This window comes from Lathamus discolor, chromosome 5 (assembly GCF_037157495.1).
Source record: "Lathamus discolor isolate bLatDis1 chromosome 5, bLatDis1.hap1, whole genome shotgun sequence".
In the NCBI taxonomy this organism is placed as follows: domain Eukaryota; kingdom Metazoa; phylum Chordata; class Aves; order Psittaciformes; family Psittacidae; genus Lathamus; species Lathamus discolor.
In genome coordinates, this window is record NC_088888.1 from 6,709,941 (window position 1) to 6,737,860 (window position 27,920).

At 46.3% G+C, this 27,920-nt stretch overlaps 1 protein-coding gene across 7 annotated transcripts in view; it reads right to left on the reverse strand.

Annotated features, from left to right (window-relative positions):
• Nucleotides 1-27,920, reverse strand: part of TTBK1 (tau tubulin kinase 1) — an 83,109-nt gene that overhangs the window by 9,657 nt on the left and 45,532 nt on the right. For all 7 annotated transcript variants that reach the window (XM_065679570.1, XM_065679572.1, XM_065679571.1 and 4 more), the window contains 2 exons: nt 25,344-25,519; nt 21,395-21,953 (listed from right to left, as the gene is read on the reverse strand). In XM_065679570.1, coding sequence (XP_065535642.1) covers nt 21,395-21,953; nt 25,344-25,519 — 735 coding nt within the window. The remainder of the gene's footprint in view (nt 1-21,394; nt 21,954-25,343; nt 25,520-27,920) is intronic.

The window sequence follows — 27,920 nt, forward strand, 5'->3', positions numbered from 1 at the left end:
CAGATGCGTTCCCCCCAGTGGGACCAGGACCTGATAAAGAAGCCCTCACCAACACCTGAGCCTCCCCCTGGAAAGAATACCCCAACTACTTCACCCTGTTTTCTAGATGCCGTGGTTGATGGTACGGTTGGAGGATCACTGGTTCCTCTTTGCCTGTGTAAACCTTGAAATCTCCTCTCAGGTCTTAGGAGCCTGTGCCATCTCATCTGCTTTCTGGCCAAGGAGAACTGAATCCAGTCCTGCAGTGTACACCCTAGATAGGCCAGAGATATGGTTTCCATGCCCTGCAGTCTGTCCCACCAGCAGCCCTGTCTCCAGCAACCACTCTTTCCTCGACAGCTCTTTCCCCTGCAGGACATCACAAGTTTTTCTGAGATAAGACTGCACTAAGCTGGATGACACCGAGCAGGACAGCATGACATTGTGCAATAGAAATAATGGTTCTCCTGCTGCTCTGGTCCCCCTTTGCTGTCATTGAGTCATAGAATCATAGAATAGTTAGGGTTGGAAAGGACCTCAAGATCATCCAGTTCCAACCCCCCTGCCATGGGCAGGGACACCTCACACTGAACCATCCCACCCAAGGCTTCATCCAACCCGGCCTTGAACACTGCCAGGGATGGAGCAGTCACAACCTCCCTGGGCAACCCATTCCAGTGCCTACCACCCTTACAGTCAGCCTGTAATATCTTCCTAACCTCATGTACTTCCACCTCTGGCTGTACAAATTCATTGTGTTCTTTAGCAAATGGACTGCCTTTCTGCCTGTCATTTCATTTCTCACATGTCTTTTCCATTTCCCTTCATGGACACTGCACCCTAAGCACAACAGTGATTGCTTGGCTTCCACCTACCTTTGTGAGACTTGGACTGCTTAACCTGTTGCGTGCAGTACCCCAGAGCTGCCAGACACCATTTCTTAAAGCTGTTGTTTGGCCACTGTAAATGCATTGTGGAGAAAATCCAAAGAGCACAAATATGCCAAAAATGTGGAGCACAGAAGTTACCTCCAAACCCAACGAAAAGAAAAGGACACAGTTGAAATGTCTCCTGGGTCAAATATTACTTTAACACATACTTTCTTACCTTCATTCCTATCATCACCTGAAGCTGTTAACAAGGAATACTGTCCTAGGGTATCAAAGTCTTCACTGTTAATGCGATCAGGAGCTAGCTGCAGGCAGGCAGGCATCCTGCTGGACAAGCTGTTCCCTGTTGGAAGCCCTCACTAGAGATGCTTGTGTCCTGTCCTGACTGCCATTGTGTATCTTTTGTACCACAGCACACTCAGCTGCTTTAGGACTATACCCCAAAGGCTGGAGAACTTTGATGCTCTGCTGTAGCAATGGGAAGGAACAGGAGTTCAGGAGTGGAAAGGCTTAGCCTGTAGCTTTAAACTGGAGAATATCAAAGGTGCAAGGAATTTCTGGAGGTCTCTGCTCCAACCACCCCTCAAAGCAGGACCAACTTAAAGCTGGCTGCTCTGGGCCCTGTCCGTCTGAGTTTTGGGTATCTTCAGGGCTAGAGAAGAATCCTGAGCCCCCATACGGTTTCCAGGATAAAAAAAGGGACTCATACACTGTACGACCTGGAAAGTCAGAGACCACAGCCAAATCCTTGCTCACCTGCCTGCACAAACTGCTCTCTGCCTTTGAGGAGTTGGGGTCTTGTGCATTTTCTGCAAGGGGAGAAGTTCGCACCAGCCTCTCCACAGGTACCAGAGCCTTTGCATGCACCTACTGCCTGCAGTTTCCCTGTCAGCCACTTGCAGGAAAGCACTGAATTGCTAATTGTGCACCTCACACCAAACCAGACAGGGTCTATCACCGTACTTCATAGAATCCCAGACTGGTTTGGGTTGGAAGGGACCTTAAAGCTCAGCCAGTTCCAACCCCCTGCCATAGGCAGGGACACGTTCCACTAGACCAGGTTGCTCCAAGCCCCGTCCAACCTGGCCTTGAACACTGCCAGGGATGGGGCATTTCCTCTTCCAACCTGATGCCAGGCAGACCAACGGCAATTGGGGTTGAGCCGTGTGCTGCTCTGCAGCAGAGACTGCTTTCAAAGCAGAGTGCTGATGAAAGCTGAGCACGGTCGAATCCCTGAGCAGCTCAGGCAGGACATGACTTGCAGGACAGCCACAGTTTTGCATTGCCTCCCTGGGGTTTTGGGGGTGGAAGGGCTGGAAGTTTACCAGACGTTCCCGGACACCTTGTCAAATGTCCGATGGGAGGCAGCCATCCACCCGGTGCGGCCAGCCAGGGGAAGATGCGCAGTGCAGGAAACCAAGAGACACGCGATGAGCTGTTTGTGCTGTGCCTGTAGGTGTTGGATTGTACCAGCTTACATTCAGCCAGTTTGGATGCTGGCAGCCATCAAGGCAGAGCTGTAAAAACTCACATAAGTTGGATTTAATTGTAATGTGCTGCTGCACTGTGACTGGGTTCCGGTCAGTCAAACTGGTACTAACTTAAATTGATGTATATTGCACTCCCAGTGTGGCCTTCCCGAAGTACATGGAACACATCTCCAGTAGTCCAGACCTTTGTTTCTATTCCCAGATCAGTCTTAACAGCAAGTTTTCAGCAATCACATCAGTAAATGATAATGAAACCCTCACTGTTCTACCAGAGCTCCTTCATCTCCCTGCCCGGTGCTGCCACATTCCTAAGGACGAGCAGGGAATGCCTCCCAGAGCTGGAAAACAACGGGAACAGAAGAACGAAGCCAGCGAGCAAACAAACAACCCAGCCATCACCAGGGTGCTGCCTTTGATTCTTTAATAAGGTTTTGGTAGTATACAAGCTTTTTGTTTTCTTTCCTTTCTTTTCCGATTGTCTGGATTAACATACATGGATTTAAAAAAGGCACAAAATCCATTGCACAGCTTCTGTTTTGTTTGTTTTTGATGACATTGCCTGTTCCTTGTGGTTTCAAGTGTAGGATTTTACAGTACTCTGCAGCATTTACAGCATGGTCTACATACAGGTAATCAATGCATGCTTTTATACAGGAGACAGAATTCCAATTCTCTCTCAGTATTTCTATATACACAATAATACAGTGGTTTTCTTCTGAAAAAAAGCTTTAAATTGGTCTTGCATGCTCGGTGTGCCAGAAGAATTAGTGCAAGCATATCTTACAGTGTTATTGCAGTACAAAAAGGGGTCGACCTTAGGCTCTAAAGGGATTAGATACAGGAAGAATAAAAAGACCCAAGGAAAACAAGCTTTGGATCCCTTTAGTCAACTATGTCCTCCCAAGTGGATCCCTGCTCCGTACGGCCTTTAAAGCTACAGCATTTCCCTCGTCTCCCTGCTGCCCTCCCCCTGAGACGAACTTCCACAGCTTCTTCAAACCTCCCGTCCCTGGCCATTGATGAGGACTTCTGGCAACTTGAGGAAGCCCTTCTGCTGTGGTCCGAATGCCGGAGATCTGCCCGAAGGGGACTTCCCTGAGACCCACTGCTTCCAGCACACTCAAGTCCCAGCGGATGAAGTTTCTCAAGCAAACCAGGAAGCACGGCAGGTTACCTACAGCTTTTACCTACAGCAGAAGGGACTACAGAAACCCACAAGCATCTCCTACTTCGAATAGCAGTTGGTTCAATACGGTTTGGACTCTTCTCCTGCTTAGCAGCAACAGAAGTCTAGCAAGGTGACACAAGGTAATGCAAAGGAAGGATATGCTGGTCCCTGAGATTCTTGATGGGAGCTGGAAAAGTCAGAGAAGCAGAAATCAAGTTCCCAACATGACAGTAATTGTTCCATTGGGAATGGGAACAGGCCTTAGTCCTGAGAGAAGCAGGTGGCACACAGGCAGCAAGAGCCATAGTCCGGTCTTCCCTGTAACGGCTTTGATTTGGATACTATCAGGACCTTAGCATATCCTGGAAGTGACATTATCCTCTGCCAACACAGACTAAGCTTGCTTGGGACTGGGAGATCGGGCAGGACTGACAACAGTGAGTGGGAAAAACCCTAGAATCTGAGTTTCGGAAGCAGCTCTTTCTTCAACCCAGCGTCAGATGAGGTAAAAGGAGCAGGGATCTTAGAGCTGCCATGCTTGTTTGCAGGACCTCCGCATTCCAAGAATCAGCACCATAAATGTCAAGAGAGATGTTGTTCTTTCCCGCATCAAATGCTCCACAGCCTCTCTCTTCCTTTATACCAAGGACAGTTCAGTCCCATGCTGCGTAAATGCTCCGCTCCTCCCTATTTGTGCTTTCAGCTGTTTAGGTTTGTGCCAGTTTTCCTAGCGTCTTGGATGGAAGCAACAGCTCTGTGAAGGTGGAATACCTGCCCCTTCGCTTCCCACCTCTGCCCCCACCAGTGTCTCCAGCAAGAGTCAAAGCAGAGCTCCTGCTCTGAGCAGACACGGGGCCCACCTCATTCTTATCACTCGTAAGAGGCTCAGGAAATGGTGAGCAAAGTGGAAGGAAATGATAATCCAAAAGTTGTCCTAGTCCCTAATTGTAAAGGCAACTTAATAGCAGCAAGAAAGAAGAAGAAGGAAATTCTGAAAGCTAAGCATCTTCCTTAGCCATAAAAATAACCACAAGTCAGCAGTGCTGAGGAAGAACCTGATCTGGCTTTTTTATCTTCAGAAGGACCAAGCTGGAGGGGAAGGAGTCCCATGGAAATCCTCCTTATCAGACTTGTTCGGAGGAAGTTCCCCATTCCCGCATTTCACGTTGCCAGATCAATTAATTGCACTCAGAATGAAACAGAGAAACGCGTCGGAGGAAGCCCTGGGGATCCTTATGAGGCAAGTGCACGAGGTGAGGTAACCGACTTGAAACACTTTGCATATGGAAAAAGAAAACCTCCAAACACAAAGCAATTCCCTGTTCAAACACCGAGAGACATGCAGGTGAATGTAAAGTGGGGATCGCTTCCAACCCCCGGCTTACACGGTTAGCAGCTTGTTTAAAACGTACATTCATTGTGACATCGTTCTCTCGACAGCAGGTTTAAGACAAAGGAGTTGCAATACATCAAATAATCCTTAGAAACATTTCCCAGAAATTAATCTTGGCGCTGGCCCCTGGAACTGCAAGAGCAGGTCTGCGTGTTCCAGCCGCCCAAACACAGACCTCACGGTATAACAACGCGATCAAAAGGAAGTTAGTACCGCAGGGATCAGCCTTTATGCATTTAATGGTTTAACGTTACCCAAAATAGGTGTTTGCATACCAATACATTACATCCTGAGTGGCAGCACCTGCCACCAGCTGATGGCGAATGGAGGGATACGAGTGCTACAGGACACTGCATTAAGAAACTGCGCTGGGCCAGGTTGCCAAAATCAGCTCTGCCACAAGCAAAGGAGGCCAGTGTGCCACCTGAACCAGACACCACGGGGATACTGACTGAGATCCATCCTCTGCAACAGCCTTTTGAGCACTTGGATGTGTGCAAAGTGGCCCATGACCGGCATGGGAACGCTTCTGTAAGGCATGACCACATATGGCCATTCACACGCCATGTGTGGGTCATGAACACATAGAAACATACATACAATCAGAAATGGAAGCTCCAGCAAAAAGCATCCCAACATCACCCTGGGGACAAAAGTGAACTCAGGAAGCACATCTGGCTTACTTTGGTCAACCTCTCCAGAACCTCTCACTCTGTCAACTACAGGGGAAGCAGGTCAAGAAGAAAAGCATCCGAAGTGCTCCAGCTGACAAATACCTGGGGCAGTTTATTCACTACAGTCACTAACAGGAGCTTAGGGATTTGCAAATCATCCATGATTTTCAAGGCTTCAGACCTTGTCTGCTAGGAAATGTAGTTTTACTTCTTTTTTATAGCTTGCCCCTTGAAACCCATCTGTTATTGCCAACAGAGCTCCATAAATACACTGTAGCTGTCTCCAAATAGTTCTTTCCCATTTGGGAAAAACAGAAAAGGAAAAATAAAAATAAAAGCTTCCCTTTTGAACAGACTGGGATAAAAGAGCCCTTTCTTATTCCATGTGAAACTGATCTCAGCTCCAGGTTGAGCTCTGAAAGTGGTGCGAATAAATCTCCAATGACAACCAGCCGTTAATAAAACGCATCATTCATCTAACCCAACCCTTCACAATTACAGTAAGAATAAAGAAGGCCATTGACACAGTATTTATGTGGCTGTAGTGTGAATGTGACGGGATAGCACAGAGACTCTGTGGAGCTCAAGGAAAAGATTCTAGATCCCCTGAACAAACACAGTGGGCATCAGCAATCCTTCCAGATGAGCAGCAGGAAAATCTCTCTGTGTTTTCAAGAACAATCTTGTGCCACTGCCATGAGGTTCCATACACATCATGGCAGATGGAGGCGTGAGAGGGAAAGGCATTAGAAAACAGGGAAAGGACTGCACACATTTTTCCGTGCTCTCTGAACTTCAGTCTCACAGTGCATCCTATTGAGCTATTTTACAATACAGGACTAAAGCAGCAATGGTTATATTTCCTTGCTTTAATTTTATTTACATAGGATCACAGCACCAGCGTCAAACAGTGCACTTTCACAAGAGAGAGCAAGTGAAGCTCCTGGTGATTCGCAGTCAAGGAAATACCTCAATGATACTGGTTAGATTTGGTATGTAGGTCCCACCCGCTCTCCTCACAATGTCCGGATCCTGAAATGACATTCTGCCTCCTGAATTCGCTCTGTGCAATCAAACTCTCACATCTGGCTTCATCCTGACATGTTCTGAAATGGCTTTATTTGCTGCTGGCTTCCTCAAACAGCAGGGAAGTGACTCACAGGAAAAATAAAGCACTTGGGAATCTTTTGGATTAAGAGGCCATAGGAAGATACGAGGGCTGTGGCTATTAGTACTGTTTCTGAGTAAACCCTGGAAAGGCTAAATTGAGATGAGGGTTCCCATCTGACTGCGGAAGGCTTCTACTACAAAACAACTTTTAAGTCTCTCAGAAGAGGCCATAAAACTTGGGGCAGTGTGGCAAGTGATAAAGATGGTACCAAAGCCTGGGGATGCTACTGAAATAAAAGACAAATGAGGTAGTTCAACACTCCAAAGCCTTTTGGAGGTGCTCTGAAAGGAAACCCTTTGGAAGAAATGTTTGATGCGTGGAGCAGAGAAACGTCCCAAACACCTTTGTTGTTTCTCATCTTGAAAGGCTCACAGCCTGAAGGAGACAGGAAAGAAGGAGGATGCTAACTGGCTTTGGAGTCACCTTTGGAAAAGAAAAGCAACCCAATGACTGAAGAGTCACTCAACCTCTCTGCCTCATGAGTGGGCAAGAGAAGCTGCTGAAAACACCTTTCCTTATTAGCCGATCGGTTTGAAACAACAGGCCTTTTGCAGAGATCCTATATGCAAAAAATAGATCAAAAGTTGATTTTTTTTTCACCTCAAAAAGGCAAAAATAAAGACTTGTGACTGATTCTCAAAGACGCGCTGCCTTCTTGTGTAACACTGCAGAAACGGCTTGGGAAATACGGTGACAACCGGGATGGCAGAAGAAACACAGAGCTGCTTTAAAGCAACGAGACCCTTTGACAGCCTAATAGCAGTGGCACAGGTTAGGTAAGGGAAGAACTGGCATGGTATGTGCCAAATGAAGAATACCCATCCTCAAGGAAAAACACCTGCCACTCTGTGATACCCCCAGACAGGACAGGCAATGAGAGGGAACACCAGTGAGTTAAAGTTAGAATACGTGACCAAAGTGTGAGCTCTGTTGCACTTATAATTGCCCTGTCCTGGCTGATTGAAATACTCTGCTTATTTCTGGTTTTATCTGGAACTCCTCCCCAACTCCCAGGCTGCAGAATGGGCACAGAGACACTCTTGCCAGCCCAGAAGACATCCAGGAGATTAAGAGCTTGTACTACTTGCAGCTGGGGTTCAGCATTTTCTCACTTGCAGAGACCAGGCATCAATTTAAATGGAACTGAAGAGACAAGCTCCTAACAACAGAAATGGTGTTTAGCCGGGCATTTACATGGGTTGCAATCAGATGGCAGCTGTGCCTTTGGGGAAAAGGCATTGCCAGCTCTCTAAATTCAGCTCCTCGTGTACACAATCATTCTGGGGAGTTTCTAAGCCCTGAGGATTCCAGGATTTGAAACTTGTGGCCCTCTCCTGAAAATGGCAGGTATCTTCCATCATCATCTTTGAAATCAAACAGCCTTTAAACAACATGATCACTAGTCCTCACACAGACTCCATGCAGAGCCGAGATCGCTCCAAGTGCCAAATGTGTCATTTTTCACTGTCTCCTCCAAGGAAATCAGAGGGAGGGAAGGCAAGAGCTTGATCAAAGTGCTGCTGGGACTATATGGTGCAACATGAGATATGCAATATGTAGGAAACTGGTGCAGGAGGCAAGGTTCCCACATTCTTGGGAACAGCAAAGGCGGCAGGTAGTGCATGTATCCAGGGACACAATAAGGATGCAAGAGACGAGATTCCATAAATGCCAATGGAAGTCAACAATGGGGCAGGTGGATGTGGAGTGGAACGTGCACTGGCAACCAGGTTGGAGTAGAAACAGTTTTGTCATACAGGGAAAATACGTGATAGGCAAAGGGGAACAAAGAGGCAGCTAAATCTAAGAGAGCTTCTCAGGCAGTGAGGTGAAGGTATGTGAAGCCTACTAACAGCCCAGGGCTGCAGCTCACTGCTGTTCTTGCATTGAAATTCAGATTTAAACATAAGCTAATTGGGTGACAGCTAAGCAGCAGTATCTCTGCTTATACAGCAACCCACGAGATTCCAGAGAAGAATCTCAGCAGGTTAGGCAGCTGCCTTCTCTCAATCCAGTCTGGAAGCCAACTGTCCAAGTACAGCTTATTCATCCTGGGCTTGAGAGGTGTCAGCTCCCACCATCCTGCACAGCTCAGGTGGTGCCAGTTGCCTCCCAGCACTGGAATGAAGAAGGTCTGCTCAAACTCTGAGTACCTCGTAACAGAATGGCAGCTAGAGCACCTTCCTACACACTCCTCAGAAGTCACTTGGACACAGGATTGCAGAGGTGGGCTGATCTGCCTCTGCCCTTGGGGACCCTTAAACTGTCCCCACCTGAACTAAAGGGCTGAAGGAAAGGTCTTCAAGTCAGTATCTGTCACATGGAAAGGAAAGCATCAGTCCGGACTGGAAGTCTCTAGGAACCACAAACACACTTAGCCCAACAAATGCAACTTTTGAACCAGTCTGTCCCTTTCAGAGCAACAGCCTTGCAGGAGCCTTGACCACCACAATGTCCAGGTTCAGACGCACAACACAGAGAAGGAGTGGAAGAGCAAGAGACGCTTTTCATCATGAAGAGGTAGCATAGGGATGGGATTATATCACCATATGGCTGTTTTACAGGGCATTCCTATCTTACATTCTGTATTCACTGCAACAAGAAAGACTTTAAACAGTGAAAGAGGTGATGCAACATAACTCTGCCACTTACCTGCCCTCCACTTATTTGGAGCCAACCCCCTCCCACTACAGCCTTCTCCACTGAAAGTGAATGTGTGCTGCATAAGTGCATTTACCCAACTCATGCTAGCTTAACCCAAGCATTTACAGTAACATCTTCACAGGAATCCTGTCTCCTGTAGGAAGGAAGGTGGGAAGAGAATCATCAGTTAGAAACATTTCCCATTCTGCATAGAAAGAAAGTGCAAGGAACCAAGATATAAAAAGATGGCTTTTGTATGTATATACAATTGATGTGCATTTGCTCACGGAAGTAGAGCATGAGATCCTAGCAGCAGCTACCTGTCCTTCTGACGCTAATGGACTCTCTGTATCATAAAGGAGTAGCAAAGGCTCACTTCAATCCTCATTTTGGAATCTGAGGAGAACAAGTGCTATGTACAATGGGAAGCAAGAACATCTCTTTCAAGACGCAAAGCCTGCTCTTGGCCCCTTCTGATGGACACAATTTGCCTAAGAGTCTGATGCTGAAAGGGATTTTCATTGCACTGGGATTGACTTGCACTGAGAACCATTTGCACTGAGTGACCCCAGCTGAAGAATTTAAGTAGCTTTATCAAACATAAAAGGACACACAAGTAGGGCACCTAACTTTTCAGCCCATTAACTCCATCATCACCCCATGACAACTGGCAGCCCTCTATCAGTTGTTCTTTTCCCCACTGACCCTGGCTTGCCAGTGCTGTCAGCTGTGCAAATGGACAGTGAACCTAAGCAGGAAATGAACCAAAGCTGAAAACAACTTTCCCTCTGCAGGTCCTTGAGCCCCATGAACACGGGCACTAGGCACAAGGGGAAGGCTCAAAGGAATGGCTGGGATGGGGTGGGAGTAGAGGGTACCTCTTAGAGAACTGACACTTCTGTTCCCCCACCTTGACTATGGAAGTGCAGCTTTCAGTGGGAAATGGCTGCCTGCCACCTCCCTTGAGTTTTCTAGTTGAGGGTTTTGGGGTTTTTTGTTTTGATTTTGGACATATTTACATTTATAATTGCAGTCATTATGAATGAAAAATAAATAAATGCAATATAAATGTAATCTACGGAGGTTTTTCTTTAAAATGGCACTGTAACTAGTTTTAATATTAATTTATTACATTTCCAGAGATATAAAAAGAGCTATTTTCACATTTCTTCCATTTGCCAACTGTTCCTCAACAATGTGTGGATTCCATAGTAATTACAGCATTAGATGAAGATGTTAAAAAAAAAATCTGCAAATTGACTATTTTTAATACTCTTTGCATACTACTGTAACATCAGGATTCCAGCCATTAGCACCAATTAATTTGTTCAGAATTAAACTGTAAAAGACATATTGAGCATGAAAAACTTCCCATAAAACCCAGGCGACAGCAGCATGTCCAGTTATTCTGGTATAGAGCCCAAATTTGATGGTTTAACAGGATTGGTTTAAAGATCAATATCCCACCTTACAGAATCAGAACAGCAAAGAATTCAGTGTCTTGTAACAACATGTTTCAGAGGTTTACCACCCACCTACGACTTTAGAATGAGCATCTTACTTCTAGTTTGACCTCTGTTACTTTATCCTCCAGCACCCAGACCCGTACCTTTGCCTGGCAGACAAAAACCCCATCCTGCTCTCTTCAGACAGGTGCTCCTAACAGCAATCACATCACTTATCTTACTAAGCCACCCATCTTCCTGCCACAGCAAGCTTTCTTCCTCAGTGATTTCTTTTCTCTTCTGGACAGCCACTAAAGGCATGGCATACTGCTGAGCTAAGGGCAGGAGATCAGGAGTCCTAAGGAGAACCATCTCCTCGTGTAAGAGATACCAAGATATAAACATATTTTGTTTGGTTAGTTGGTTTTCAATTGAGTAATAATTTTATCTAGAAGAAAATCTCATAAAAAGTCTATATAAATCAACCATCTTTATCAATCACACTTCTGAACTTGGAAAAATACCAGTACCAAGCTTACTTGGCAAGAACAGATCTATATATAACCATGATGAGTGGTGGTAGATTACTGCCCTTTAAAATTTATGTATGGAGCTACTCAGCTAGTCATTGGTTTTGTCTGAAAGAGGCAGGTCAGAGTTTGCCAAGACTCTGTTATCCCATTGTTCCCTTTTCTCACTGAGAAAACTGTGTTACTATTTAATAGAACAATAGAAATTTTCATTCCTAAAACTGACCTTGAAAAGTGACCATCAGCATTTTGGAGAGGAGGAACTATAAATTATCAACAGCTACTGTTTTTTAAATCTAATTCTTTCACAAATCCCATTTTCTCTGCAATGGTGAAGTCTCTAACTGAACATGTTAAAAATAACACCAGAGCACAGTCCACCAAAGGGAGCCATTCACTTCTCATGTCACTCTGGCAAAAGCAAAGCATTGCTTTCTCTGGTTTCTGCGTCTGACGACACAAGAACAGGAAACACAATTAAGCAAATGGTCAAATCAGTCCATGTATTTCTGGCAAAAATAAAACTGATCAGAAACTTGCTGATACACATTTTGGCTGGGCAGAGAAGTGTCCTGTTCACTGATGTTCTTGGGGCAAACCAACAGAAATTGATGGCACTGATTCAAGAAGGACCGTAGGAAGAGACTGGTCATGCCCATGCTGCATTTTCGCAAGGAGGGTGTGCTGCCTCCTCCACCTCCATCCCACCAGGATGCTCCATGGGCAGGCAGCACACACTCAGCCTGCCTGAGCATGTCCTGCAGCATGCAGACCCACTGGGGAGGTCCTATAATCTTCAGGAAGGACCATAGGTGGCTTATAGAAGAGTGAATGACATTAAGGGAGCCTCAGGCAGGGCAGATACACCTACAAAAATATGTATTTGGAAGGAAGCATTCATTGTAACTCCACTGGGAACACCCTACCTATGCAGTAATACCTCAGTGTCACAACTTTCTTCCAACACCCATTTTCACATAAAAATCTCAGACTGGTTTGGGTTGGAAGGGACCTTAAAGCTTATCCACTTCCAACCCCTGCCACAGGCAGGGACACCTTCCACTCGAGCAGGTTGCTCCAAGCCCCATCCAACCTGGCCTTGAGCACTGCCACGGATGGGGCAGCCACAGCTTCTCTGGGCACCCTGTGCCAGGGCCTCAGCACCCTCACAGGGAAGAATTTCTTCCTAATGTCTCATCTCAGTCTCCCCTCTGCCAGTTTAAACCCACATCTGTCTGAGCTCTCTCTATGCTTTCCTTGTCAGTATCCTGTGTTTATATCCATTCTGCACAGTATATTACTTCAGACTCCCACTTTCCTAAAGCACTGAGCACCAGCAATGACCCTTTCATCATTAACCTTAACATCCATACCACCTCTTCTCCCAGAGGACCAGACCCAAGGCTCATTTCAATAGAAGACAGTTACCACATTCACTTCACAGAACAGCTTTGTGCAGCCTAGTGTTCCACACTGCAGCTATACTGAAAGGGCAATATATCCCTGCAAACTCGGGAAATAAGGATACTTATGACAATTTAACTTTGACCCCCCCATTCTTCCGAGGTTCAAGTCATGTTTAGACAAGGGCTGCAGGGGCTCTGCATAACAAGTGCTGAGGCCAGTTTATTTCTCAAGTGAGATCTGTTCTACAGACATTTCAAAGCAAGGCCAAGAGGCAGGACTGCTCTGCCACTGAAAAGCTGCAGGTGCCTGAAAGTTCTGGGATTTAGAAAAAGTGGAATATACAGCTGGATCAGCAGGAAAATCCTTGCTGTCCACCTCTTGACAGTCAGTGCCTCTGGGGGAAGGCAGGTAGATTTGGAGCAGCTTAGGAGTGGAGAGCAGACAAACAGGTCCACTGTCATGGAACAGAGGCAAAGTCAAAGGGACGGAAATAGACGGTCACTGTATGGAAACCAAACTGCAACAAAAGCAAAGAAACAAAGAGATACGTAACCCTAACTCTACAAGAGGGGCAGATCCTGAGGTCCTGCCTCAGATGAGCTTCCAGTGGGAGTCTGCCTGTATGTAAATGGAGTAAAACCACCTATAGGTTTGGCCTAGTGTAAGACACCAACAAAGATGCTTGAACCAACTCGCCCCGGGGAAGACAACGCTTGCCGATACCTCCACAGTCTCTCCCCTCCAGTCACAATTAGGCATTGATTGCCCGTGTTCAGTGATGCAGCCCTGCACTTCCTACCCCAAGGCTGCAGGACGCGCGAGGGAGTCTCTGAGATGAGCCCTGGCATCCACCTCTTTCACACATCACACGTTCCCCTTCTGCGTTCTCCTCTTCGGCCATGCTGCCACCCCTCGCCCAGGGTGCTGGGAGGTTTAGAAAGGCAGATGTTTTCAGTCTCGGTGGGGTCTGGTTGCAGGGGCTTTGGAAGTTACAGGTACCTCAGTCCAGTGTTGTCTGGGATTCAATATTGCATTAAGTGGTGACACATTGTGGGCAGGTGGGATCTATTATTGCATTATGGAGGCTGCTGCTTCCCTGACCAGGCTATGTTTTGTGTGTGAAGCGGGCCCACACCTGCTGGAGCTGGGACCTGGAAATGCGGAGGACGGAAGGCATGAGTCTGTGGTTTCCTGCCGTGAGGGGCATGTGCCTGCGGTGGGGCATGCGCACGGGGCTGCTCTCCGCCGAACGGCTGCGCTGTATGAAAGTGCCACCAACGTGAGGGTAGTGTTCTGTCTCCAGGGTTGAGGAGGAGAAAACGGAGGACGCCAGTCTTCTCAGGGGGCTGTACCTCGGGAGGGAGTGCTGAGAAGGCCTGTCCTCCTCCAACTGAAAAAGACCAAGAAGAGTGGAGGAAAAGGTGTCAGGCAAAGACTTGACTCGCCCCTGGTTTGTGATGCGCATGCTGCGGACATCTTCGCTGGCGGATGAAAAATGCCTTTTTGCCCTGTGCGGGGCTCTACTTACTGCTCTGTGCCTACACCTTCCCAGGGATCTGCCTCTACAAGGGGCCTGCCTTGATCTCCCCAGCCATGCGCAGATACAAGTGACACCAGCAGTGTCAGACTCTGCTAAGTCAGTCCCCTCCTCTGGCTCTTCAGGCCACATGCCTCACCTCTCTGTTCCTCTGGCATCGCTCAGCTTGTCATTAGGCTACTCATACACCTTACACATAGGCAGCAAACCCACTTGGAAACCACGTGTACAAGAAAAGGTGAAACACCCGGTGCTAATATGATTCTATCTATTTAAAAGTGAGGGATTCTCAGGGGCTCTTTCAATGGCTCTTATTAAAACTCGCTCCAGGGATTTGCAAAGGCAACTCTGGGAGCTCTTTGTTAGTGGACTTCCCTTTTCTCACGCTGCTGGCCTCCCGATACACTTTTATATCGAGTCCCTGCAGGGGGAGTGTTAATGCTTCCAGTCTGGAGGACAGGCAGCGGCTGGAAAGGCAGGCATAGTTCTCCTTGCAGTGAGACATTCAAACCACAGGAGGGAATGAGGAGAAGATACACTCTTAGGTCCCTTCTCAGCTTCTGTGATCCTGGGATGGCCAGGAGAGGGAGGAAGGTATACTTACAGAGGACAGCTTGTGCCAGGATGAGATCGCAGTCCCTACCTTCCCTTTATACACTGAATGGAAGGGAGAGGCATTACAGGAATGACTTCAGATTCTTCACCCTGAAAACACTAAGCCCTTCCTCTGCTTTGTGAAATGAGGGCTTTCACAGCTGCCAGCAACCTCAGCTTCCAAAACCAGGTCATTTTTCCTGGAATTACATTTTCCCTTTCAAATCCATTCCCTTCCTTGTACTGCATTTCTTTTCAGGAAGTCTCTGCAGGTTTCACAATGTAATTGGCAGATGTGAAAAGGCAGTATTGTATTTTCTTATGCCAGCACTGCGCTCCTTATCTTACTAGAGATGCTGCCCTTGCAAATGATACAAGAAAAAGAGCTAAACTTCTTCCAGTCTCATCTCCTTCCTGTCACCTTCAATATCTCTGCAGTGCTTTGAGGAAGGTATCTTATCTTCATGAGCGTCTGAGAACTACTCAGCTTGTGGCGGGCATTAAATGTGAAAAGGAATTATTCCCAGTCCTAAATGTACTGCGTGTCACTGCATGGATCAGACTTTCAGATATTAATATAATGCTGTCACACAGAGTATTTGAGAGAGAAAAAGGGGATTCTAGTCAGCAGCTCTGATTTCTCATAAAGACAACCATCTCTTCTTTGTGTAGATGGTGCAGACATTCAGTCCTGGGTGTACTGGTTGGAGGCTGCTCAACTAAGTGTACTGGAATTCTTATTATTACTTTTTCCTCCATGTTTGGGCTCAGCATGTTGTATGATTTCCGATGAATACATCATTCCTACATGGTAGAGATTTCTCAGATCAAAAAGGATCACTCCAACTACCCAGATGAACCTCCATTACAGCACAGGACCAAGCACATTGCACCCCAGCAGCAAGCACACTTTGGTATTGCTGCCTCCTGGCTAAAGCTGAGGTTACAGACATACCACTTATCTTCACTGATGCCCTAATGCTTATATTACACAGTCAGTGCTGAAGATGCTGCCCCTTTATCCCCGTGCCATTGGCAGCAATCAGCTGGACCAGCTTCCATCAGGCCTATTCTGTTCTGTTTGGACAGGACACCTCTCATGTGAAGTCCCAGAAAAATGTGATGTTGATAAAGCTCAATACATTTGAAAGTTACAAAATGTAATCAGGAATTTCTACTGAGCTTAAGGTTTTGATAGTTATGACCTATGTGTGTATACTGAAACATATAAAATGAGCAGACCTGATGATACTTTTTAAGCAGCACCTTTTTGCTGATCCTTTTTTCCCCAACACATGGATGGACAGGGACTTTGAATCTGAAGAACGTAAGGCAGACAGGCCACTCTACATACACTTTTCTCCATCATCTGGCAAGCTCTTCTCACATGGAAGAAAGCCAGAGGAGCTGAATGTCAAAGAATCACATCATCTACAACAGGCGCCATGTGGAGCTCAATGGGAATTACACCGAGTGAGGGGCAATGAGCCTGCCCCTCTTCTGCAAATGGAAATGCCCACCGAGAAATGGTCCCTCAGAGCAGCTCACAGACGATGCTGTAGGAGGGAAGGGAAATCAAGACACACAGCACCTTTTCATACCTCATGTTTCCTGCTGCCTTCCTTTCCCAGCCCACCTCTTCTCTCAGGTTTATAATCCTGGGGTTATAAACCTGAGAGCCTCCTGTGCTTTGTTTCTACCCACTGCTTGATAATTTCAGCACAGCTTTCCTTCCTTCTGCCTCAGAGCCAGAGCAGATGTAGTTTCTGTCCTACCCCCTTGCTGTCTACAGGCACTCTGGCACTGACAAGTATGTCCCTCATCACTACTCCAGGGTCCAAACTATAACTTAAGACCAAGCCCTGCTCAGCTTTCAGTCCTCAGTCCAAATCACTCTTAGTTCCTGCAGGTAACAGACCCAGGGCAACCCAGGTGTCCGCTCCACATGAATCAGAGAGGCAGTACAGATCACACACAGAGCGCTATAGGCCTGTCCTTGTCGTGGGGCAGTCCTCTCCTGTGTCCCTTCCAAAGGAATAATCATCACCAACTCAAATCAACGGAGGAAGAGAACAGCATACAGGGGTCTCTGAAGTTGTCATTCCCTGACCTGAATCCAAATTTGAGCTTTAGAAATGATTGAAACTAGTTTAGCTGTACTGCTCCCAAGGGTAGCAGGCATCATCACGACTATAGCATCCCTCAGATGAGACAATAATGAGGTTCAGAGCACAGGGGCACCCATGGGCTCAGCACCAGAACAGGGAATGTTTTCTTGGCTCAGTGAGGGTCTAAGCACAGTTTTTCACAGAAACCAGTGATTCTGGGTAAAGCTGCCTGCCTCTTGTCTTACCCACAGGGGGTATTACCAACACAGGTCTTCCCGCTGAGCATCCTTGTGTGATCTCTCAGCAAGAACACCCATGGTGGGGTGGATTCCACCTGCCTCCATCTCAGGGTCAAGACATGGAAAATTAGAACAGTGAGTCCATTTAAGGCATTCCCTGGCTGCGAGGGAAAACAGGCTAATGTAGCACCAAGGGGTATTTTATAGAGTGATTCTAACTGCCCAGCTAAGTTGGTAAGGAAATACACCAGTGCCTCTTCATGCTGGGACCTCTTCTAAAAGATGAATTCTTGGCTTTGGTAGACAGGACTGCAAGACACAGTGTCCAGTGAAATGCTCTGAACTGTGCAGAATATATCCAAGAACAGATAAGGAAGAGTTAATATCATCTCCCACTATCACTTGTGGTTTTTATTGTGGTCAGGCATGTCTTAGGCAGGCAAGCCTCAAACCCGTTTGTACAGTGCCAACTGCGCTAGCTGCAAGGGAGATCCAGAGTCAAGAAATACCTACGAGCACAGACCTGCTGTCAGAAGTAATTGCTAAAATTCATCAATGTACAATGATTTATATTTCTTTCCAACAGAGAAGACAGCAGCAAGTTGCCAAGTGTCGGTGAATTTACTCAATGTCTTTAAGAACATGACAGGCTTAAATGATATTGCTATAAATTACTTCCATCAATAACAGCAATCCTATGTCATGATGACTATGTAAACAGAAGTGCAGGTTCAATTGTTTTTCCCCCTCAGTTTTAGCTATTCCTATAGCTCTATCTGCACATCAGTGCATAAAGGCAAGCAGAGGTTTATTAGTACATTCCTGACATACGCACATCAAAGTAAACCCCAGGAGCTTTCTGAACAGCTTGCTGGGTGCTCAGTGCTGCACAGACAGAAGGGCTTGAACAGGATACAGCTTCACGACAGACCTATTCTCCTGTATCACGGCTTCCCTTGGAGTCTACGCTTCAATGGAGCTGCCTTCTTGTCAGCTGAAACTGGGAGATAACTAAGAGGTAAGGATCTTTGGGTCAGAAATGTCCCCAGGCTATTCAGAGCCTCCTCTGCACTTCACTTGCCCACAGCAGCATCTGATCATACTGTGCTTCCTCTTACACCCACAGTTTCAAGAGGACACGACCATCCCTCATACATGCACTACAATATCTTTCTTCCAAAAGGTTCATTCAGTTGAACAAACGTGTGAGCTCTACATGAGGATAACTTGGGGAACTACAGGTTGTGCAGGCTGGAAAGGCCACAAAGCAAATCCTCTTGGAAGCCATTTCCAAACATATGAAGGAGAAGAAGATGACTGACAGCAGTTAGCATGGAAATATGAAGACATGTCTACAGAGTCAGGCTGAGAGAGCTGGGCTGGTTCAGCCTGGAGAAGAGAAAGTTCTGGGGACACCTTAGAGCAGCTTCCAGTGCCTGAAGGGGCCAACAAGAAATCTGTGGAGAGGGGCTGTTGGCAAGGGCCTGTAGGGACAGGAAGGGCTTTAAGGGGGAACGGTTTAAACTGAAGAGGGGAGATTTAGATGAGATCTTAGGAAGGAATTCTTTACTATGAGGGAGGTGAGGCCCTGGCACAGGTTGCCCAGAGAAGCAGAAGGGCTGGAACTAGATGATCTTAAGGTCCTTTCCAAGCCTAACCACTCTGCGATTTTATGAACTTATTCATGTCCCAACTGTAAAGAATACAAGAATGATTCGTGTCAGGAACTTGGGAATCACTGTTACCAATGCACCTGTGACCAGTGTACCATGTATGGGATGTATAAAAACGACTTTGATTATAATAAATGTTGCTGTCAATATAATGAAGGGAGAGAAGAAGAAACAAAGGAATAGAATAGTCTTTAATCATTTTCTGACTGTTAAAATAATAAGGGTTTGTTTTACTGCTTGAGTGCTTTAAGGAAGGGGTTTGTGAAACCTATGCTTTGATTAAATAACCATACAAGGATAGAACTAGGGCTGTGATTAAGCTTTTGATAAACGATTCTTTGTTAATAAATTACCAAGGGGTTCAGTACCTCTTCCAAGAAGTTTCTTCACCAAAAAGCAGACCTCGGCAACAAGAAAAGAACAATGAAAAGGGGCCACGTTGGCATTGGCTGAGACCCAAGACCAAGAAGTATAAGAGACTGGACCCCAAAGACCCCGGCATGCATCTTGGTGGAGCAGAGACTCCCCTACGCACCCAGCGCTGCTTGCTTATTGCCTCTCAATATTAATCAATTGTAATAAAATAATTAAATCAGACCATGGCTGAGATGGAATTTTTATAACACAACCAACTGTCTCTCCATCTCTGCTGTACCCAAGACTTCTGCTTTTCCTGCAGGCGCCAAGTGACTTTTCCTTTGAGAGTCAGCAACCAGTTATGTGGCAGCAAATGGAAAAACACAAATGTCACTGTAAAGCTGTGTACACAGAGGCAACTGAAGGATCCCAACAAGCAACAGAAGCACAACTAAATCCTGGCCAGCCAAAAAAGTCCACTGCTGGTCCGTACGTACAAAGCCACAAAGGAGAAACTAGAGGGTATTTCAGAACACAGCAGTTACAAAATGCACATCTGCTGGAGAACCAAGGCTGTCTAATGTATTAGCAGTGAGCTCCACAAACCCACTCATTCCTTTTTCCTTCGTTTGTAAATATCCCTGTGCAGTGATAAGCAGCCTGCCTACTGCATCATACCCAACTCCCCCAGTCAGTTCACACAGCAGTGTTAGGTGCCATCGCCAAGAAGGCGCCTCCAGCCTACTTCAGCTACACTAAATATGCCAGTGAAGTGTCTCTGCTGATTCTTACAGCTGGTTCTTGCCATGTTCACTGCATCTTCTGGATCATCTCTTGCACTGACCAGCATCATAAGTGTCCAGAGCAAATTCATACACAGACCCTCCCAAATCTCTGATCTTGCCTATGCAACCTCTAGATATCTGGGTTATCCAACATATTGACTTCATACCGCAAACACCTCCACCTAGGAACCTTGCCACTGGATGCAGTCTCCATGAGAAGTATGTACTGCTACTATTTCGTGCTTAGCAGGCCAGTCCCACTAGTGCTGCTGTCAGTATTTCTACCCTTCTTGTAAATGCTGCAGCCTCATACACATTAGCAAGCAAAACAGGGAATGGGAGATGGTTACCTATCTTCCAGACTGCACAAATGCCTGCTGTAGATGGGTATCACCCTGTACATGACCTTGCTGCACTTGTGGATCCCGTGTGCATGAGAGATCTTTGTTAACATACAAATACAAAAAGCCCTCGGGAGAACAATTTTATTGTCTCTTGCAGTGGACACTCTGTGACAGCCTTCTTCTGAATGTCTGACAAGTGACGATTAGATATGATAGAGGAACTCTGAACCTAAAAGTATAGCATGTTTTTTCAGGTAATCTAATAAACTACCTCCCACTAAAAACTGAACTTCTTTATATCACAGATGACCACAAGAGAAAAATAAACGGCAAAGCTGGAAGAAAAAAGCCCTCTTGTAGAGGGCCTCTTCCTACCTGGAAAAGAGACAGTAGGTCAAGAACATTTCTGTGACTAAATACCTGGTAACAGCAATGCCAGTCACTGAAGTAAGGTTGATGGGATTTGTGTGCCGGTTACTCTGAGCTTTATTAGGTATTTAGAAGAAAGTTTCATTTCAGGGAGTTCTTTTGTTATCTGCATTGCTGCAGGCCTGCCCAGTGCTGATGGACAATTAGATTAGAGGGCATTCTCTTGCCACACACTGCTGTTGCTGATGAGAAACTATGTGGAGAAGATTTACTAGCAACACCTCCATAGAACTAAGCAGTTATTAACACTGTGGGAGAGCAATAAGAGAACTGATTAAGGATACCCACAACCACAACAGTGCTCTCCTCTTGTCCCTGTGCCAAAATGGCTTAAAGATCTTGATAACAGCGTGTCCTCAGTAGGGGACAACGGTACTAGCTATAGGGAGCACTTCTAAGGTGTTCACAACATTTGCAAGCATTGTCAGAAAGTTTCACAAGAGCATTCATGCTTGGAATCACAGACTTCTCCAGCACAGCTGAGGTCTCCTAAGATGATGATATGCTAGGCAACAAGATACAGACCCAGGGATCTTACCTGTCTCTGAGGACCAGTAGGTTCAGATTCTCGTCTCCTTTGTCGGATAGCTGGTGCTGAATGTAGGGGGGAGTGGGCTGGACTTCCTGTCTGCTGTTCATGTTTACTGTCAGATACTGTTTGAGAAGGTCCTTCATGTCTGTGGGAACTGTCCTCCTCAGTCACAGGCTGCATACCCCGACTTCGCCCATCGTGCGTCTTCGGCCTGACAGCAGCATCTGCCCCCAGACGCCTTCTCTCCTCACCATCTTCAATTGGTCTCAGTTCCTCAGGCTCCTCATCTGTGGTCCCAGAGGTGCTTGGCTCAGCACCTGGGTGGAAGTCCTTCAGCTCTGTCTCCTTATCTATGATAACCCACTCCTTGCTGTCAAAGTCCTCCTCCTCTGCAAGTGGCACTGAGCGGAAAGCATTGCTGAGGGCTTCATGTTCCACCGAAGCAGACACATCCATCCGACCACTTGCCTGCCGGTCAGCTTGGCCAGTATCAATGGACAGCATCTGGGCTGGCTGGGAGGAGCACACGAGCCGTGATGGAGAGCCAGGTAAATCCATTCGAGATCTAAAGACAGAACATGAAGCCATTAAAAATACATTGGGTTTGTGTGAAAGTTAGGGATCATAAGAGCTGTACAGTCCTTCTCATGCTTTTCTTGGTATGCTGCAGAAATACAAGCTTAAGCAAAAGTATTTCTTTAGAACCTATGATGCATAAGGGTATTTGCCCTAAAGTGCTTCAGTATGACAAGCAGTTCAGCATCTCCCTTCCTTGTAGATGACAGAAGCTGTGGCTGCCCCATCCCTGGCAGTGTTCAAGGCCAGGCTGGACAGGACTTGGAGTAACCTGGTCTAGTGGAAGGTGTCCCTGCCTGTGGCAGGGCATTGGAACTGGATGAGCTTTAAGGTCCCTTCCAACCCCAACCATTCTTTGATTCTAAATACCAAATCTACTGTCTGACTTAACAGTGTTTCTGCTGATCTCCTATGACCTCTTCAACTGCACTGTGTTGTCCCTGTAGTGGCCACTGAGGCACTGTCTTTCTGCTCCACAGCGTTATGATCCATGCTTCCCATTTGGCCTGCAACTGCTGTACTTCCCTACCCCAGAGGCCAGCAGCTTGCTGCACAAACCAGTGTCCGCTGTCCAGCAAAAGACAGCTGCAGTGTGCTTCATGAAAGGATTTCAACAAGGACCACGCAAGAGCCTTGCAGACTCTTCTGGGAAAAAAATTCCATGTGTGAGAAAGCATGAGGGGCAACAGGGAAGTGAGGGACCATTGGGCGAGGGTTGCTAAGCAAAACTGGCATCTTTAACAACGTGGAAGGCCAGAGCTGAGATGGAAAGAATTACAAGAAATATGGAAATATTCGTTATAAAGAAAGAGGAATTAGAGAAGGAAGTGAACCAAAGGGTGATACAGAGGAAGCTGTAAGTAAAAACAAAGTCATCTGATAGATCTGAAAGAAGCGGGGCTGCATTTGTCAAAGTCTTACAAATATATCATTGTGAGTATGGAACACTAAATATGCAAAGAATGAAAAATGACCTATACTGTGTGTGTGAAGAACTGGATTATAAAGAGCTGTTGCTGAAAGTAATGAATAAACTCTGGATTCAGCCAATGTCTTCATCTGTTCTGCAGCAGAGGAAAGGCTCCTAGAGTGGAAGAATTTCCCAGTGCTGGATTCAGGTCTGCGTTGTGGAAAGACAAAACCAGGATAAAGGGAAGACTGTGGCAGAGTGAGGCTGTATTTGCACCATGCTTGGTGCAGGCTACTGGGAAGATGAAAAAATATTTTGATTTTAAAAACAGGAGCTAAAGGAAGAACACAGGAGAAAGGGACATGTTTTGGAGAACACACATTTTCTATATTAAGCTAGCATGATGCTGAGTAGACAAGGAAGAGTGGGAGAAATAAAGGAAGGACTTAAAAGCTATTCATATATATATATATATATATTCAGTGAATATACAGGACTAGCGTCACTGACTGTTATAAATGGCTTTTTTCCCTTCCTATTTTAAATGGCCTTTCTTCTGAGCAAGAAAAGGAAGAGGTAGCAAGACCCAAGATTTATAATTTAAACCCTAAATTATTAATAGCAACACAATCAATCTTTCCTGAATTACAGAGAAGCATTACAGCTTCCCACAACCACCCAGGATAAACCACTACCTAACAGACAGGGGTAGTGCTAGAGGCACATCTTCTCTCTAGTTCTTTTTAATCCTCCTTCATTTCCAGCTACTGTCTCCTTTGGGCTTTTCCTCTTGGCTAAAGTGTGACAGCCTGTCTCCAAGAAGAAGACCTGTCTCTCCCCTGTCTCTTCTACAGGGGCCATTTTACCAGTACATCCTATGATGATACTAAACTGGGAGGAGTGGCTGACACACCAGAAGGCTGTGCTGCCATTCAGTGAGACCTGGACAGGCTGGAGAGTTGGGCGGGGAGAAAGTTGATGAAATTCAACAAGGGCAAGTGTAGAGTCTTGCATCTGGGGAAGAACAACCCCATGTACCAGTACAGGTTGGGGGTTGACCTGCTGGAAAGTAGTGAAGGGGAAAGGGACCTGGGGGTCCTGGTGGATAGGAGGATGACCATGAGCCAGCAATGTGCTCTTGCAGCCAAAAAGGCCAATGGCATCCTACGGTGTATTAGAAAGGGTGTGGTTAGTAGGTCAAGAGAGGTTCTCCTCCCCCTCTAGTCCGCCTTGATGAGGCCGCATCTGGAATATTGCGTCCAGTTCTGGGCCCCTCTGTTCAAGAAGGACAGGGAATTGCTTGAAGGAGTCCAGCGCAGAGCCACAAAGATGATTAAGGGAGTGGAACATCTCCCTTATGAGGAGAGGCTGAGGGAGCTGGGTCTCTTTAGCTTGGAGAAGAGGAGACTGAGGGGTGACCTCATCAATGTTTACAAATATGTAAAGGGTGAGCGTCAGGATGATGGAGCTAGACTTTTTTCAGTGATGTCCAGTGATAGGACAAGGGGCAATGGGTGTAAACTGGAGCATAGGAGGTTCCATGTGAACATCAGGAAAAACTTTTTTACTGTAAGAGTGACAGAGCACTGGAACAGGTTGCCCAGGGGGGTTGTGGAGTCTCCTACACTGGAGATATTCAAGGCCCGCCTGGACAAGTTCCTGTGTGATGTACTGTAGGTTACCCTGCTCTTGCAGGGGGGTTGGACTAGATGATCTTTTGAGGTCCCTTCCAACCCTTGAGATTCTGTGATTCTGTAATAGAATCATAGAATAGTTAGGGTTGGAAAGGACCTCAAGATCATGCCCTAACTTCCAGTGGGATGAGGAAGACAGAGTAATAAAGGGTGTGAAGGGAGTTACCAGCACCAAGTGCTTTTATCTTGTAACACTTCTCCAACACACAATACTTTAAAAGCTGCTTTCGCTAAGCTTGCTTTTTCATTTCTTTGCTGTGGATCTGAGAGGCAGTATTTCCATGACCCTCAAAACCTGGGTGTAATGTGTACTTTTCATATGCAAGTAAGTACAATGCTATAATGCTGAAGAATGAATACTATCAGCACTATGACTGGAAAATAACAAAATAATGAAACCCACCAGATCAGGATCTGCCAGCTAGCTCCTAGAATACGTGTCTCCCTGTACATAGCCTAGCGACATCCGGATTTTGCTCCCATCTCAGGCCACCCAAAAGCTTTGTGACTATTCACATTATCTCTGATCTGATGCTTTGCCTTCCCTTTGGCAAATGTCACCCCCTCCATCTCTGGAGTTCTTCCCATCCAGCAACAGATTAAGAATCACTCCCACTACTTCTCCTTATTAAGGGACATGAGTGTCTCATCAGAAAGATCATGAAGCTCATGAACACCTCCCACAAGAAATGAACTTCCAGTGCCTTGGGTTGGTCTCAACAGTCATTCCTCACAACACTGCTAAAAGCCATGAGGCTACAGAGGGTGAGCAAACCTTCTTTCATGTGGATCTGCTTTGCCATCAGCAGTGGAGAGGCGTTCTGACTCCGGGCTGTTCACACGGCGGTACCGCAGGGAGCGCGCTTGGGCGGTGGGGGACTCCGGAGGCACTCGGACAGGGGAGCTGGGGCAGACACCGTTTCTCTGCTCCTCTTCCACCATGCACTGAGTCTGTAGGGGGTAAACGCAGACAACCTCAAACTCTGACCAAGGACATTTACTTCCCATCCTTCACTGTTGCTCTGTGCTTTCTTCTAGGATACAGTTCCAAGCTGCATTTTCAAACTCTACATTGAAGGAATGCAAGGGCCCATATGCCCTGGTAATTATCCAGTATTAGACAAGGTATGGATTCAAATATTTAAACATCTTTATAAAGTAGCCTTCACATTGCAGTTATGCTGAAGAGTCAATCCAAAGGGTTCTCATGCGCTTACCTCCTTCACACACAAACCCTGGTTATCCCAGATACCTAAGAGCCCGTTTGTCAATATTTCTCTATGCATCATACTGCAGTGCACATACTTTCACTTTTGATGAACTTGATATGACTCGGGCATCTCTTAATTCCCAGGGTGGTTTGGGATTTTTGTGGTTTTGTTTCTTGTTTTAATCTTGGTCCTCTAAACAAAGTCCTCACAGACATATACTCAACGATAAGGTCTGTAAGAGCTTTCCACAGACCCAAGGTCATGCAGGGACCTGAACATGCTCGAGGTCACTTGTGAGCATTGTGTGTTCATACTCTAACTAGTACATATTTTCTGTTTTCATATGGTCTTAGGGAATTTGACAGGTTAGGGAGTAAAAGTAGGTGACTAACACGGCTGCCTTCTGCCTTGCACTGTGCTGCTTCCCCTTAGAAGGCCTGCTTAAGCAAAAGCATAGAGGCAGAATGGTCCATGGGCTGCAACAGCAGTCTAGGATTTACATCCAACCCTGCCGTGCTGCCTGAAGGCAACAGCCACATGCTGCCTCTGGGTGGGGATGTGCATTGAGGTGCCAGTGCAAGTTCCTAGTGTGGAGAGTGTTTACCCTTCTCTGCAGCATGCCCTACATTCACTTGTCCTCTATTAATGCCAGAGGCTCTGAATGTAAGCAGGCTTCTCAGCAAAATACTGCTGATCAAGACAGTTGCCTTTGTAGATGTACTGTGTATATGGCAAGTCAGTCAGTGTCCATAAATGAGCAGATCGAAACCATCCAGGCTGGGTTTGGAATGCATAACTAAAAAGCCTTTGCAGGTAGGGAAGGTGGAGGACTTTCAGCAGAAGAGATGCCAATGATTTAATCTGTAACCCATTCAGGCCAGGAGAAGGTTAATGAAGGTCAAATGTATTAGTGAGAGGAGCAAAGTGCTGACGTAACTGTAGAGTAACAGGCAACTTGGTAATATCCAAGAGCAGAGAATTGGGGAAAGGTGTGGGAGGGAAAAAAAACAGGCTTCTGAGAAACACAGAATGAGAACTTTGACCCACTGGAGGGAGAACCAGAAGGAGGACTTAAGAGAGGTCAGTGACAGTAAGCAAGGAAAAACTGTCCTTAGCACAGAAATGGGAGAAGTGGGATAGGAGGACATCTGAACTATGTGAACAGAGAAATAAGGATGACCTTGGAGAGGTACTGGGGAGAAAAAACCTAGCAAGATCTACTCCTCACCTAAATACAAAGAGCAAGACAGGGAGAGCCAGAGCTACTTCTAGTTCTACAAGACTAGAAGATGAAGGATGATTAAGCTGTAAATAGCAGAAGGGTGCTTTACACACCAGCTGCCTTTGCAGTCCTGAAAGACACAAGGGATGCCTGAGATCACAAGCAGAGGTGGGGCTCTGCCCTTACAGATCAAATCCACAGCCTCCTTCTTTTCCTCCATGTGGTGACTGAATAAAAAGTAAAGCCTGATTCTCTCTCAGAGAACAGTCACACTAAAGATAACCCTCACAGAGAGAAAGGAGACTTCTTCAGCTTTGGAGAGCACGATGCCCTGGGCTCTATTTCACAGACTGCTGCGTGGCTACAGAACTTGTCAGAACTGAAGTGCTCATTGCCACGCTGACTAACTCCCGAAGCTTCTTTGCCAGTACACTGACAAGAAATAGCATATCTCTTGGCAGAAGAATCACCTGGTCATGCTGTGGATCTTGTAGAAACCTCTCGTCTCTAGCTGTTGTTATGACAGGGCTTCTGAATGACAGCACCTGGTACCTAAGCCATGATGTACAACTAGCACACAGAATGGACATTTGGGACTCCCTCGTTAACACCTCAGTTGGACTGAAGAGCATCAAGGCAGCTGGTGGTTCAAAAGAACAGGAAAACACATAGGAGTTACTAGGACTTCTCTGCAATACTATTTTTTTGGGGTATGTTGGGGAAACAGAACTGTTCCATTCTGCCAGACTGTTCTTATCATACGTGCCTTCCAATGAGAACTGGGAATGTGCACAGTTCCACTGATAGAGATGCAGAACTGGGGGGATGGCTCTGGTAATGTTCCATACAGATAACACCTTGATCCAAGTGATTTGCACTGGAGAGTTTTAAGCAAGTTAGATGAGATTATTTCTTGTCC